At 45.4% G+C, this 13,777-nt stretch overlaps 1 protein-coding gene and 1 long non-coding RNA gene across 4 annotated transcripts in view; one reads left to right on the top strand and one right to left on the bottom strand.

Moving 5' to 3' along the window:
- Window positions 1-371: 371 nt before the first annotated feature.
- On the bottom strand, window positions 372-5,233 carry LOC144325903 (uncharacterized). The gene is made up of 3 exons (XR_013391061.1): window positions 5,115-5,233; window positions 3,324-3,561; window positions 372-1,769 (listed from the first exon to the last, which is right to left on the bottom strand). It is a non-coding gene; the product is annotated as an uncharacterized LOC144325903 (long non-coding RNA).
- Window positions 5,234-5,311: 78 nt separating this feature from the next.
- The window catches only part of MACROD1 (mono-ADP ribosylhydrolase 1), a 311,595-nt gene continuing 303,129 nt past the window's right edge, over window positions 5,312-13,777 (top strand). For 2 of the 3 annotated variants that reach the window (XM_028709920.2, XM_028709919.2), the window contains exons 1-3: window positions 5,313-5,752; window positions 10,874-10,975; window positions 12,137-12,256. In XM_028709920.2, the coding sequence (XP_028565753.2) occupies window positions 5,491-5,752; window positions 10,874-10,975; window positions 12,137-12,256 (484 nt within the window). In that variant the 5' untranslated portion in view covers window positions 5,313-5,490. Of the gene's footprint in view, window positions 5,753-10,873; window positions 10,976-12,136; window positions 12,257-13,777 lie in introns of all 3 variants that reach the window. The other variant, XM_028709921.2, reaches the window with a different exon arrangement.

Raw genomic sequence — 13,777 nt, forward strand, 5'->3', positions numbered from 1 at the left:
GCCTCCCCCCCAATGGTGAACGGAAGTCTCTCTCACTGTGTTTCTATAATTTCTATTATCATATCATACATGCAACGCAGTTATAAACAAAATTAAAAATGTTTGTCTTGAGTAGTATTTTTAATTACAAATTTAGTTTACAATTTTTTATTTGGGCACTTCCATTAAACAGAGACATCCACAGTTAACAATAAAATAAAGTACATTAAATAAATAAACAATGACTTTAGGCTTTCTATTAATCAGTCCCTTAAATAAGACATGGAGAGGGATGGCAGTGGTCATATAATAAACCTAAGTTGGATTCATTTACTGCAGGGGTGTGGAGTCTGTTCCGGCCTGTAGGCCAGATCCTTCTCCTACTTAAGAGCCCCACATGGTGCTTTGAAGGGCTGCTGATCAACTTGCTCTCTGCAGGAATTGGCTGTATGATCGAGTTCCCGACAAGGAACTGAGTCATGCCACCACACCTGATGTCACATTCTGTCAGATGTGGGGCAGGTGTATGTGGTATAGGAAAAGATTAGGGCCCTTGTCAAAGCAAATTTGGCCAGTGGGCTAGAGGTTCCCCGGCCCTGCTTTAATGTATGGAGTCTCCATACATGGTGGGCTTTTTATGCTGATTAGATTTCTCACCGGAAAGGAAAATTAAATGGGAAAATAATAGTGGATGGTAGTTCAATGACAGCATTGCATATGGATGGTGTGAAAAACTTGCATGCATCAGCGGCACTGAAGTATACAAAAAACTCCCACATGGAGGTATGGATCTGGCAAGTAGCTGGATGTGTGACTGCCTGGGAGTGACATGGACACAATTTGGGATTCCATGATGGAAGAAAAGTGGGACAGAAATATAAGAAAACAAATAAATCCCAAGGTTCTTTGGAAGCAGGTTGTGTGTATGTGTGTGAAATTGGTAACCTATGCTAGTTATCTATGATTAAACTAAAGATAGGAAGACATGATAAGGAAGTGAGTGCAGGGGAAAAGTGAGCACAGGTTAGATAAAGACAATGCAAGGCTTAACAGTCAGTGGGGATTGAGGGGTGTGGGAGAGAACTAACAGAAAATCGTGGAGATTTTAAATACACAAAGGCTTAAGTAGGATAAAATTTGAGTCTGTTTTTAAGGATATGGACTTACAGAGGAGACGGTCCTGAACTAAAGTAACCAGAAGATTTAAATTACATTCAGTGGTGGCTAGTGCCCATTTGGACTGCATGGGTAAAAGGCAGGGAGCCCAGCAGTAGGCAGAGCCAGAGCTAGAGCCAATGACAGCTGGAGCCAACTAATTCTGGCTTGTTCCCACCCTCCTCCCTGTTGAATTCTACAAGGCATGGGTCTGAGCAGTTTTGCCGTTGCTCCACAACTTCCCCTAGGTCAACCCACTCTTTAGCACTAAATCAGAACAAGCAGCAATCTGCAGAAAACCCGAATGCTGTTTGTTCCAATTCAGTGCTAAAGAACAGGTTTCCCCAGGTAAAAGTGGCGAGGGAAATGGGGGCATGGATAAGACCTAAGGAGAAGAGAGCTGGCAAGCAGTGCCACCCCCTGGCCTGGTTGTCAGTAGGAAGAAAGGCAGGTGAGGGTTGTCTGAGGTTGGTAGCGCAGTGTCCCAGTTGCCCTAATTGACCAGCTGCCACTGATAATATTAAAATCTCTTGACTTTACAATAGCACAGTATGCCTGACTTGAGAATCCTGGGGTACAATATAAATTAAAAACCGAGTCTGTTTTGTCCACATTGTAGCTGCTGGTGCTCTGGGCTGCAGAGGGAAAGCAAAAAGATTAGTTTCTCGGCTATAATTAGAAGCTTGGCTTCTGACTTCGCCTGGTGGCATAGGCGCCGACCCCATGGGGCCTGAGGGGGCCCGAGCCCCCTCAAAAATTTTATTGGGGGGGCTCCGCCCCCCCAATAATTAAAAAAATTATCGCGCGCCTTGGCTCCCGCGGCCGGCGAGGGGAGCCCGGGCCGCGCGCGGCTGCTGCTGCCGCCTCTCCTGGGGGCGCCGCCTCCCCGGGCGGGAACGCTGCGGTTGCGCGAGGGAGGAGGGCGGCCCCCGGGGGCTGGGAGAGCCGGGCTGCCGTGGCCGAGAGGGCTGCTCTGCCGGGCGCCGCTGACATAATTTAAGCAAATTATCGCGCGCCTTGGCTCCCGCGGCCGGCGAGGGGAGCCCGGGCCGCGCGCGGCTGCTGCTGCCGCCTCTCCTGGGGGCGCCGCCTCCCCGGGCGGGAACGCTGCGGTTGCGCGAGGGAGGAGGGCGGCCCCCGGGGGCTGGGAGAGCCGGGCTGCCGTGGCCGAGAGGGCTGCTCTGCCGGGCGCCGCTGACATAATTTAAGCAAATTATCGCGCGCCTTGGCTCCCGCGGCCGGCGAGGGGAGCCCGGGCCGCGCGCGGCTGCTGCTGCTGCCGCCGCCGTTTGTGGTCATGGCGGAGCTGCCGCCTAGGGAGGAGGGGAGAGGGGGCAGGCGGTGAAGGGGGCTTGGCTGCGCTCTCTCTCTCTCTCGCTCTCTCTCGGGCTCTCTCTCTCTCTCTCTCTCTCTCTGGCTCTCTCATAGGCGCCGACTCCATGGGGCTAGGCGCAGCACGCTCTCCCCTATTCGCTCACGAGGAGGCGGCGCCACTTTATTTGCATATTCATGAGCTTATTTATTATTCATGAGCTTTCCCGGGCCCCCCCAATATTTTTTATAAGTCCGCGTCCCTGCCTGGTGGTGCCTTGGCAACCCACCTAAAATTAGCCTAGCAGCCACTGATGCCAAGTGGCAAAGAAAGGAAAAAATGGGACCATCAAGGGAAAGTAAGATTGTGCCTCTTTCTCCCCTTCTAAAGTTATTTTGGGACTGAACCTTTGAGGCTGGACAGTGCACCTGTTTAACCATTATGTGGTATTCCTTTTCACAGCCTTGGCACAACAACTGTTCACTGATATAATGACCCACTGACAAATCATTGAACTGCACTCTCATTTCCATCTCGCCCTGCTTTTGGTCTTATATTGCCTAAGGTGACATCCACACCATAAGTGTAAAGCACATGGCTTTCTCCAAATAACCACGGGAACTGCAATTTACTCCCTCAAAGAGTTGTGGTTCCCAGCACCCTTAACAAATGACAGTTCCCAGGATTCTTTGGGGGAAATCTCTGTGCTTTAAGCATATGGTGTGAACGTGACTTACGGCTCTTCATTTATTTTTAAACTGGACTTCATCCAGACAGCTCTTCAAATACAGGCATCCCCCACTTATGCATAATTGACCTGCGTGCAAACACGTATACTTGAGGTGCTGGGAAACAAATAAATAAATTCAATTCAAACCTGGAAGTGGGGAGAGAGAGCCAGAAAGTCCTCGTGGCTCATGAGGAGACCATCCATAGAGCCTGAAGAGAACACCAGTGAGCCAAAAGTCCAGAAACAAAGCTTTGAAAACCAACTTATGGGCTCCAAAACAGCGCATGGGAGCTCTCACTGCTGCAGCACTACCCTGTTGAACAGCTGTTGGGGAAGCTGGATTGCAGTGTTTCTTGACCTTTCTGGTGATTTGGAGGCAAAGGTACTGTATAAAAGAAAAGGAGCATGGAGAGCAGGTAAAAATAGGCATTTAGAGGCTTTGTAGAGGGTGCTCCCCACTTACACGCATTTTGCTAATGCGCGCAGGGGCCTGGAACATAACCCCAGCTTACTGTACAGGGCTTATATAGATAGAGGTGGGAGTGGGAGGCAAGGGATTCAAGTACATACTGGAAATTTAGGTTTGCACAATTAATGTGGGTCAAAGTGCTCTGTCGCCATAGCACAACGAATATACTTTTAAAAAATGATGTTTTGTGGTTAGGAAAGTGATGGGGAAGCACACTGAGAAGTGTTCAGAGATTTCCAAAATTTTCATGTTGGTGACACACTTTTAGACATGCATCATTTTGCAACACAGTAATTCAGTTTTACTAGCAAACCGGAGATTTAACTAACCCATTTCCAGCCCTGGGAGGAGAGTGGGGAGCGTTCGCGCGACACACCTCCACACTACAACTGACACACTAAGTTCGGAAAGCTCTGTGTTAGATAAACGATTGGCCAATGGGAAGATGTATAAGCACCGCGAAAGGACAAGGGCTGATTGTCATATACCGCCCTGCAAACAAATCAGAATTAATGCTCAATAAAGACCAGACGTGGTCTAAGCTCTGCATAAGCTTTTTGCAAGCAGATCAGGCTGAAGCCTCAGTAAACAGGTCTGGAGGAGGGAGAGAATGTATGATGCATATTCAGATACAGAGGTACTGGTAGGGCAGGATTTTCAGGCAGATGTCCATGGCCCTAACCCATTAGAATGAAGGAGGGCCTTCAAACTTATCAGGGTCAACCATGGGCGTACCCAGGATTTTTGTTAGGGGGGGCACCTTTTGTTAGGAGGGGGCAGGTTTTTTGGGGGGGGGCAATCAATTGTATTGATTTTGATTTATTTAGCGGGGCAGCTGCCAAAAGGTCGCCCTAGTCCAGCATCCTGTTCTTACAGCAACCAAGCACTGAAGTAATATACCATATATACACATTACCATCAAAAGCAATTGGTTCCCAGTTTGTTTCCAGGCCCAATTCAAGGCACTCACATCAGAGTTTAAAGCTCGAAATAACTTAGGACCAAAATATCTGAAAGAATGCCTCCTCCCCTATAGAACATCTCAGGCCTTAAGATCAACAGAGGGGGTGCTCTTTGTTGTTCTAGAAACTTGGGGTCGCGGTGTCAGCCTGGGAGAGGGCATTATCTGGGGCAGTTCCTAATTTGTGGGATTTCCTCCCCGCAGAGGTGCATCTAGCACCTTAACTACATTATTTTCATTATATGCTGAAGAGAAGTTATTAATGTTTGATGTTTTGCTGTGTTTTTTATATTCTGTTGGATGCCGTCCAAAGTCGCTGAGGCGACCCAGTCAGATGGGCGGTGTACAAGTAATAAATAATAATAATAGTAATAATAATAATAATCAGCCTGTGTACAGTATATTATATATACAATATTTTAGGACCCACCCTAATTTTGCAACTGTATTTTTTAAAAATAAACACATTTCTAAAGATATCAACAATCGCTTGCTCTTCTTTCCTCACCAGTGAAACTATGATGAGCTGATATTCTTAGCCTGATTTTGTTTTTCACTGTGAAGGCTCGTGCCGCTGCGTTGCAGTTGCAGAAACGCACCAGGGAAGGAGCCTTTGTGGAACTACATTGCCCAGAAGCCCTTGCGCCAGAGGAGGGCGGGGCCAGAGGAAAGAGGCTTGAAAGTCAAAGGCCTGCCTCCATGTGTGCTGCTGGGGTGGTAGCAGTAGCAACAACAGCAGCAGCTAGCAATCTGATTCCACTCTGCCACCTAAATACCAGGTGTTATAAATAAGGGAGAAGAATTTCTCTCGCCTGCTGAGTGACCAACCAGGGCAGCAGGCTGAGAGCCCAGTGAACCCCCCTTCCAGCCCTTTTCTTGAAGCCATGCCAGGCTTCTTCATGTTCCTGGGAAACAAGAGCTTTCTTGGAGCCTTTGGGAGGTTGTGGAGGGTCTGGGGCAGCTGCCCTATAGTGCTGCACAGTAGTAGAAGGAAGGGCGCGTGGAGTGGAGGCAGGGCCCCTGTCTGCAGGGTGCCAGAGCACTGGGTGTTTGCAAGGGGCATCCGGAGCTGGTTGGCTGCTCCCCCATTGGCCATGGCAGCCAAAGTGGATTTGACCACCTCCACTGACTGGAAGGAGGCTAAATGTAAGTGACGTGGAGGCGAAAGTGTGTTGTGTATGTGTATGTGTGTTTCTGTGGTGTCCTGGTGCTCTGGAGCAAATTTGTGGCCTCCCACAGTGTTGGGCCCCTTGTTGCCTGCTGGCAGTCCCTGGCACAGTTTTCGTCTCCTGGGCTATTTTATCATATACTCCCCCTGGGCACATGATCCTCATGTTCGCTGTGATTGTTTAAATCCACAATGCCCCTTATTTGTAATGGCACTGCAGCTCTGGCTCTGAGTTTTTCACTACTGTGATAGGACAAAGGGGTGGCATTTTGAGGACAGTCGGCCCGTAGTTACTGAACCAAGAACTCTTCTTGTGTCTGTGTGCCCTGTGAACCATGGGTATTTCTCACCTGTTGAGCTTGCTCTGTTTGGGAGTGGGAAAAGGCTTTTTGCAGTGCATCATGGGAAATATTAATGGTCTCCTAGGAGACTGGCAATGGTAGCCGCCATATGTTTCCCAGAGGCCTAGAGAAGGGGAGAACCCCTCCTCCCACTTTTGATAAGAAGCTATGGTTCTTGTACCAAACAGGTGCTGGGATGCAGCTGGTAGGCTGTATGCTGTTGGATATGTTTTGGAATGGTCCCCTAAATAAGGTTGCCAACTTAAAAAAGAGAAAACTTTGGCTGTGCTCCTGGGCCTACAATAACAGCTTGACTGCTAAGAATTGATGGATTCTTATCCATGCCTGGATAAGTGGTAGGGCAAGCTTTGCCGTTAAATTTCTACATGTCACCCTGCTTTTTAAAAGCACAGGAGCGGAGCTAACAGTGAAAGGTGGCAACCATGCCAACGACCAGGACTGCCTCCCAAGCCTTCCTGTTTCTGTCAGTCAGAAAGGACGTGTTAATCTATATGTGCCCCAAATGCACCTTTATAGCAGTGAATTGTTTTGTTTTTGTTTCCAAACTCCCGAAACTTTTTTTTGGAAGCGGGAGCCTGAGAATACTTTCTATACAAATTATCTGTGGAGGCACCTGCATATCAAGCTGTGGAAATTGTGTGCCTTGTAGTGCAGTGGGCTGGAGCCTGCTATGGGCCACCTCACTTGGAAGAAGTGAATATAAAACGGCTGGGAAGGAGGGATGAAAGAAACCGGTGGTTTAGAGGAAGGGGTGGGGTGGGATAAGGTACAAGTTGAGTTTGAAAGGAAAATGGGAGAAGACATTACAGGAGATGGGTAAAAATGCTTAGTCACATGAGAGTATAAAGGCAAAAATATGTTTAAAAAGGCCTTCTCCACTTAGAGCCTCTGGATCAGCAAATTCTGCCTTAACATTGGGAAGGCTGAGTTGCAATACCACCCGAGCTATACTCAACTTGAGGAAAGCTGAGTTAAATAACTACTTGCCCCAAGGAAAGTGCTGTGGCAAATAATTTTATCAATTTCCAAAGATGGGTTACATACTGGCAGAATGTAATGTAAGTAATTGTCAACTGATTATGCCAAACGTTTCCTCCACCTCCCATTTTGTGACTATGCTTTTAAATCACATTCAAAGAACATTTCTCCCCTCCAAAGAATTCTGGGCACTGTAATATTTTAGAGACTGCTGGGATTGGAATTGTAACTCTGTGAGGGGTGAACTTCAATGCCTGGAATCGTTTGAGGGGGAAATGTGCTTCGAATGTGCTTTTGTGACTGGGTGCGCCTCAGTAATTTTCAAGCAATCTCAAGTGGGGCCAGGGAGTTGAAAGTAGTCGCTGACGTAGAGGTTTTGGGAATGTGTTCCAAGGGCTTCTCAACCCTTCATTTGCATAGGCACAATTTAGGCATATTTGGCTTAGCTGTTGCCCTAGCATAAGTGGAAAACATGCTTTGGAACAGGGATGTGAGGAATTTGTGGCTCTCCAGAGGTTGTTGGAACTCCAGCTCCCATCCAGCCCTAGCCAGGATAGCCATTGGTCGGGGATGATGGGCTTTGTAGTCCAACTATATCTGGAGGCCCCATCCCTTCTCTAGAAGCGTGCCTAGTGCTACACTTTCTTCTTGGGCAGGATTTATGCCATGAATGTTGGATGGAGGAACACAGCACCCAATATGCTCATGACGAACTGTATGTTTCCCAACAATACGATTTTGAAGGCCACTACATATATTGGTTGGATTTGCAAATCTCTGCAGAGGGGTGTTGAAGTTCCTAAGGGGTTGAGCATAAGTAATCTTCCAGGAGGCTGATGAAGCTGTAATAGAGTTGCCAAACTTTTTTTAAAAAAACCCTGCCACCTCATCTTAATTAAAAGAAAAAAGAAACATTAATAAATGTCAAGGACAAAGTGTGTCTGAGTTGTGAGGGCCTCTTTGGTGTGAAGGGAGTTGGCTTCTGTTTGCTGAAAAGGGACTGTACTGTTAAGCACCTGTCAAAGGCAATGTGTTTTCTGAAGGCCAGTTGCTGTGACAGCCCCCCCCCCCCCGTTTCCCCCTCTTTTTAAAAATTCATTTTATAATGTACATAAAGCAGAGCTATAATGCATATAACAAAAGGCAAAAATTAAAAGATGAAAAACAACACTATAAAGTAGGCACATAGAATGAGTAGTTGTTCATGAGTTAAAATAACAAAGTCCAAGTAAAGACTATCAATGTTATCAGATCAAGTATAGTTCCAGATTTGCCAGGCTTATGATGAGGTCTTGAAAATGATGGTTCCACTGTATATGCCACAGAGAGATACAAAATCATACAAAACGTGTCGGGGGGTTCTAGGCCTTGTCAAAATCTAAAATTATTTGTGACCCCCCCCCCCCATTATAGCTATATTCCAGAGTGAGCAATACTAAGCGTTCAGTGTAAGATTTTGGGCTATTTTCCACTGAATTGCAATTGCTGTTCATGCTACCAATATAATATATAAGACCAATTATTCTGACAATATATTTACAGTGGTATCATGAAAAATATTCAGTAATATTTATCTTGGACAACACACAATAGTTTATTTTGTAATGTTTATCATTTCTGCCAAAATTGAATTCCAAAAATCTTGCACCATAAATGAGGATATGTACCAACTTTATTGCTACCCCGACGTAATATAAAATAAAACATTTTTGACATTTGCAAAGGATCTTTCCTGTTTTAATATTTCTTCTTTCTTAGAAGAGTTTCAGTTGTAAAAATGAAGTGATAAAGAGAAAAAAAGAAAGAGAAAAAAGTGCAAAAAATACAATAAAAATAAAATTATAATGTGATACAATCTTATAGAAAGTAAGAAATCATAATGAAAGCCTTGACAACGCATTTTCTGCTCTGCCATGGTTTGTCTTTTATTTTCTTCCCCACCTCCTTTTTCTGTTAGCAGGATGCGATTCTAGCAGGGCTGAGACAATTTGAATCTTTTGGCAACCATATTTCAGAGGCCTTGCTGGTTTCCATATGGGTTTTTACGTGACACAACAATATGAAATTGTTGGCCCTGTAAAACTCCCCGAGTTCCATGTGAATAATAGAAAAGGGACTGGCTGTTTGATCACTTCGAAAACTGTAACTCTGTGAGGGGAATAGGGGCCTCCTAACAACTCTCAGCACCCTTAACAAACAAGAGGTCCCAGAATTATCTAGGGGAAGCCAAGATTCTTTAAAATTGTATAGTGTTTTCAATGTATGGTGTGAATAAAAGACCTATTCAACTCACATAAAAATGGCTACAGATAGGTAGCCGTGTTGGTCTGCCATAGTCAAAACAAAATTTTTTTTTTCTTTCCAGTAGCACCTTAAAGACCAACTAAGTTAGTTCTTGGTATGAGCTTTCGTGTGTATCTGAAGAAGTGTGCATGCACACGAAAGCTCATACCAAGAACTAACTTAGTTGGTCTTTAAGGTGCTACTGGAAAGATTTTTTTTTTTTTTTATAAAAATGGCTGTTGACAAAATGGCAATATGTCGACAAGTGGTGGTGAGAGGTGGCATTCATTTGAGGGGAGGAGAACTGGAGTGGCTGCCATTTTGTTTTTCCTCAGAAAGCCCTGTCCTGAGGTTCTTTTTGAATTTTTGGGAAATTCAAAATGGCCACCTCCATATAAGATAGCAGCCTTCTTCATTACTTGCTGCGGGTTGCTATAGTAGTGGAGTGCAGTTCAGTATTTTAAGGGGGGGGGAAAGGATCTTAGCAGTAATCAGTTTCATTTGATGAGGCCAACGTTTATACCTCTCCAAACAAAGTTGGACTGCAGTGGAGGAGGGGATTTAATGACTTTTTCACATTTCTTCACAACTAATATTTTAGAAATGTTTGGATTTCTCCTTAAATTATTTGGGTCAATTTTTCCAAGGGATTTTTTGTGTGTGTGGAATAATGGTCTGTGACAGCGTTGGGGAACCTGTGGTGGTGGATTCAATCTCCTGTTGGGTCCAGCCACCATGGCCAACAGTAAGAGATGATGGGAGTTGTAGTCCAACCATGTATGGTGGGCCACAGGCTCTCTATCCCTGCTCTACATGTGACACACTAGAGTGATGCCTTGGCTTGGGCATAGGCAAACTCAGCCCTCCAGATGTTTTGGGACTACAACTCCCATCATCCCTAGCTAACAGGACCAGTGGTCAGGGATGATGGGAATTGTAGTCTCAAAACATCTGGAGGACCGAGTTTGCCTATGCCTGCCTTGGCTGCATACACACAATGCATTTAAAGCACATTTCCCCATTCACAGAGAATCGTGGAAACTGTAGTTTGCCCCTCACAGAGCTACAGTTCCAGCACCCTCAACAAGCTACACTTCCCATGATTCCTTGGTGCGAAAATGTGCTATAAATGTATGGTGTGTGCGCAATTACGTTTATTCTTTGTACTTGACTTAGGACTCAGTTATACACCTGCAAATAAAACAATTTAATATACAATGTGACCCTAGAACGGTTTTTATATGTGTGTAGTTTCCACCATAAAGCAGACTTTCCGAAAGGGTTTTGCCATCATTCTGGAGAATGAAGCTTTCCATTGAGCATCCACGAGGCAAAAATATAATGGTTGCATCACTGCTCTGAAAGTCCTTCTCCCAGAAATTTTGCGAGTCCTTTCCCCTCAGACTTTGTGCCAATATTTGTCTTTATCCAACTAACCCGTCTTTATTTCTCCTGCTCCTTTTATTTGCTGTTCAGCATTTCTGAAAGGCTTGAATAACAAGCAGAGGCGAGAGCATTATTTCACCAGGGATTTCATCAAACTGAAGCAAATACCAAGCTGGAAAGAAATGGCCAAAAGTGAGATTTTATTTTGTTTTAAAGCTCTTTCTTCTTAAGTATAATTGCATGAGCATGTTGTTTCTCTCCCCCCCCCCCCAAACCTCCCATGGAGAAACTCAAGGCAAGGATAATGTGGACTTTGGTTGAGGAAAAGGGGTGTTGTAGAGCTGTTAACATAGAAAGCTTCCAGACACAGGTTCAGCTCTGAGGGCCTCCTGGCAGTTCCCTCAGAAGTTACAGGGAACCAGGCAGAGGACCTTCTCGGTAGTGGCACCTGCCCTGTGGAACGTCCTCCCATCAGATGTCAAGGAGATAAATAACTTTTAGAAGACATCTGGAGGCAGCCCTGTATCTAGAAGTTTTTAATGTTTGATGTGATATTATGTTTTTATATCTGTTGGAAGCTGCCCAGAGTGGCTGTGGCAATCCAGCCAGATGGGTAGGGGGGCTGTTGTTGTTTATTATACCATGTCAGGCTGCTGGCTCATTTAGTCTATGGCAGGGGTGGGGAACTGGGTCTGACTTGCAGGCCAGATCCTTTTCTTCCCCCGAAACAGGTCAGGTTTGGCAGGTGAGTGGGGTTGCCTACCTGTCCATCACCTGACATCACAATGACTCATTTTTGCATGGCACTGTGCACAGAAGCCCTGATTATTAGCTAATTGCCAGTGCTTGCAATGGGTTTTTTTTTTGCAGAGGGTGGGGGATCATCATCAGCTAACTGGTGGTGTCTGCAAACCCACTTTGGCCCAGCCCATACCATTTTTACTTTCCACACACTTGGCATCAGGTGTTGGACAGGTGGATGTTGTGGAGAGACCTGCAGGCCAGTGGTCTTCCCTGACTGGCAGCAGCTTTCTAAGACTTCAGACAGTGCATATTCTTTGCAATACCCAAGGTCCCAGGTTCAATACCCAGCTTCTCCAGGCAGGACTGGAGAGCCTTGAGAGGTAGCCATTGCAGCCCGTTTTAGATGTTGCTGGACTACAGCTCCCATAATCCCTGACTATTGGTCATTCTGGCTGGGGCTGATGGGAGCTTGGGGTGCTAACACCCGAGGGCACAATGTTCCCTACCCCTGTTGTAGGCCATGCTGAGTTAGATGGACTAATAGTCCAATTTGACATAAAGGCAACCTTTAAAATGTGCAGTCTCTCCCCCTTGTCTTCTTGATGCCAGGCGCCCGGGTTAAGCAGCCTGAAGAGTCTTTGTTCCCCAAGGATAACCATCTGAATGAGAAGATCTCTCTCTTCCGTGGTGACATCACCAAGCTGGAGGTGGATGCAATTGTCAACGCTGGTGAGTGAGTTTGGCTCTTTTGTTGACTGTGGTTGAGATTGGTTTTGGCTTATTAGTAGCCTTTTATAACTCACATGCCAGGCACTGTCTGTTGGTCTTTTGGGGTAGCCTTGCTGCTCCAATTTGTGAAAACTGAAAATGGCAGAGAGATCACACAAGCCTTGCCGGTTTTTGCAGTGCTTCTCATTCCTTGATGGTGGAATGTAAGAAATGAATGTGTAGACCAGGACGGTGGCCCTCTAGTTGTTGGTGGACTGCAACTCCCATCAGCCCCAGCAACCGTGGCCAGTGGCAAGGGGGATGGGAGTTGTGTTCCAACAACATCTAAAAGGGCACCCATTCCCACATTCCTCATGTACTTCACTGGCAACAAGGCTTCTAATCGTACCATCCTCTTAACCTCAAAAATGGCCAGGCTCCAATCCTCATAGCTGATTTACAGAACAGCTAATACTTTGGGGATTGCAGAAAGACATTAGAGTTGAAGGTCATTTGAAAGATGTATTGTTTGTGATGTGTGCGCTCATCTCATTTTTGTCTCTGGTTAAACAGGTTTGGTAGGTTTTTGTGTTCTTTTGAAACCTGTTTAACTCGATAGGAAACAAAAAGAAACACTGTAGGGGTGTACGTAATGGGAAACGATGCCTTTCACAGCCCTGCTTTAAAACGCTCTAGAAGTTTGTCCTCGGTTTTAAAGTTACCAGCTAAGGTTAACAAACACTAAGTGTGAACTTCCAGGTTTTGTACAGAACCCCTTTTCAAGTATAGGAAACAGTGTTGGATGAGAATAAGGTGTGGAAGAATTTAGGAGAAAGAAGCTGCTTCTCTAGGTTGGCACTGGCTTAGTTAAACAGAACATTTTGTGAAGCAAAAGAGGAAGTGGGCTTATATTAGACTGCAGTATCTGGCTGCGCTGGATGAGCTGAATTATATACACAACAGGCCACAAATGAGGAAGGGAAGTAATATTTACAATGGGTCTGTGTGTAGCTCTTAGATGTTCATTAACATGCATTATGCTCTAGTAAAACTGGTAGTGGTACTTGGCTGTGCATAGTGCCGATTGGTTTTTCAACTCAAAAAATGTGTGGTGTTATAAAAATGAGTCAATGAAATGGGTATTGGGTTTAATAAAAGTTAAAATAGGTGTTTTAAAATTATATAAAATACGTATGTATAAAAATATTATGTGTGAGCTATGTATAATAGCCAGTTCACCTGAATAAGGGCTTCAAGAGATTACAAGACACGTGACTGAGTCAGCATTTGAATTACTGTCGTTATTTGTGGATGTAGCACCATCAGTGTACTTGGCGCTTTACAGAGTAGAGGAGGACAGGCCCCTGCCCTGAAGAGCTTACAGTCAAAAATTCAGCACAGGGAATGCAGGAAGGGGAAAAGCAGGAAAAGAATATTCGGTGGTTTCAATTACACATGCTTAGGCTCAGTTATGGGCTCAGTTGCTGTAGGATGTGGGAAAGGAAGGTATTTTTAAGCCTCCGCAAACTCTAAGCACAGAAA

Source organism: Podarcis muralis, chromosome 16 (assembly GCF_964188315.1).
Source record: "Podarcis muralis chromosome 16, rPodMur119.hap1.1, whole genome shotgun sequence".
Classification (NCBI taxonomy): domain Eukaryota; kingdom Metazoa; phylum Chordata; class Lepidosauria; order Squamata; family Lacertidae; genus Podarcis; species Podarcis muralis.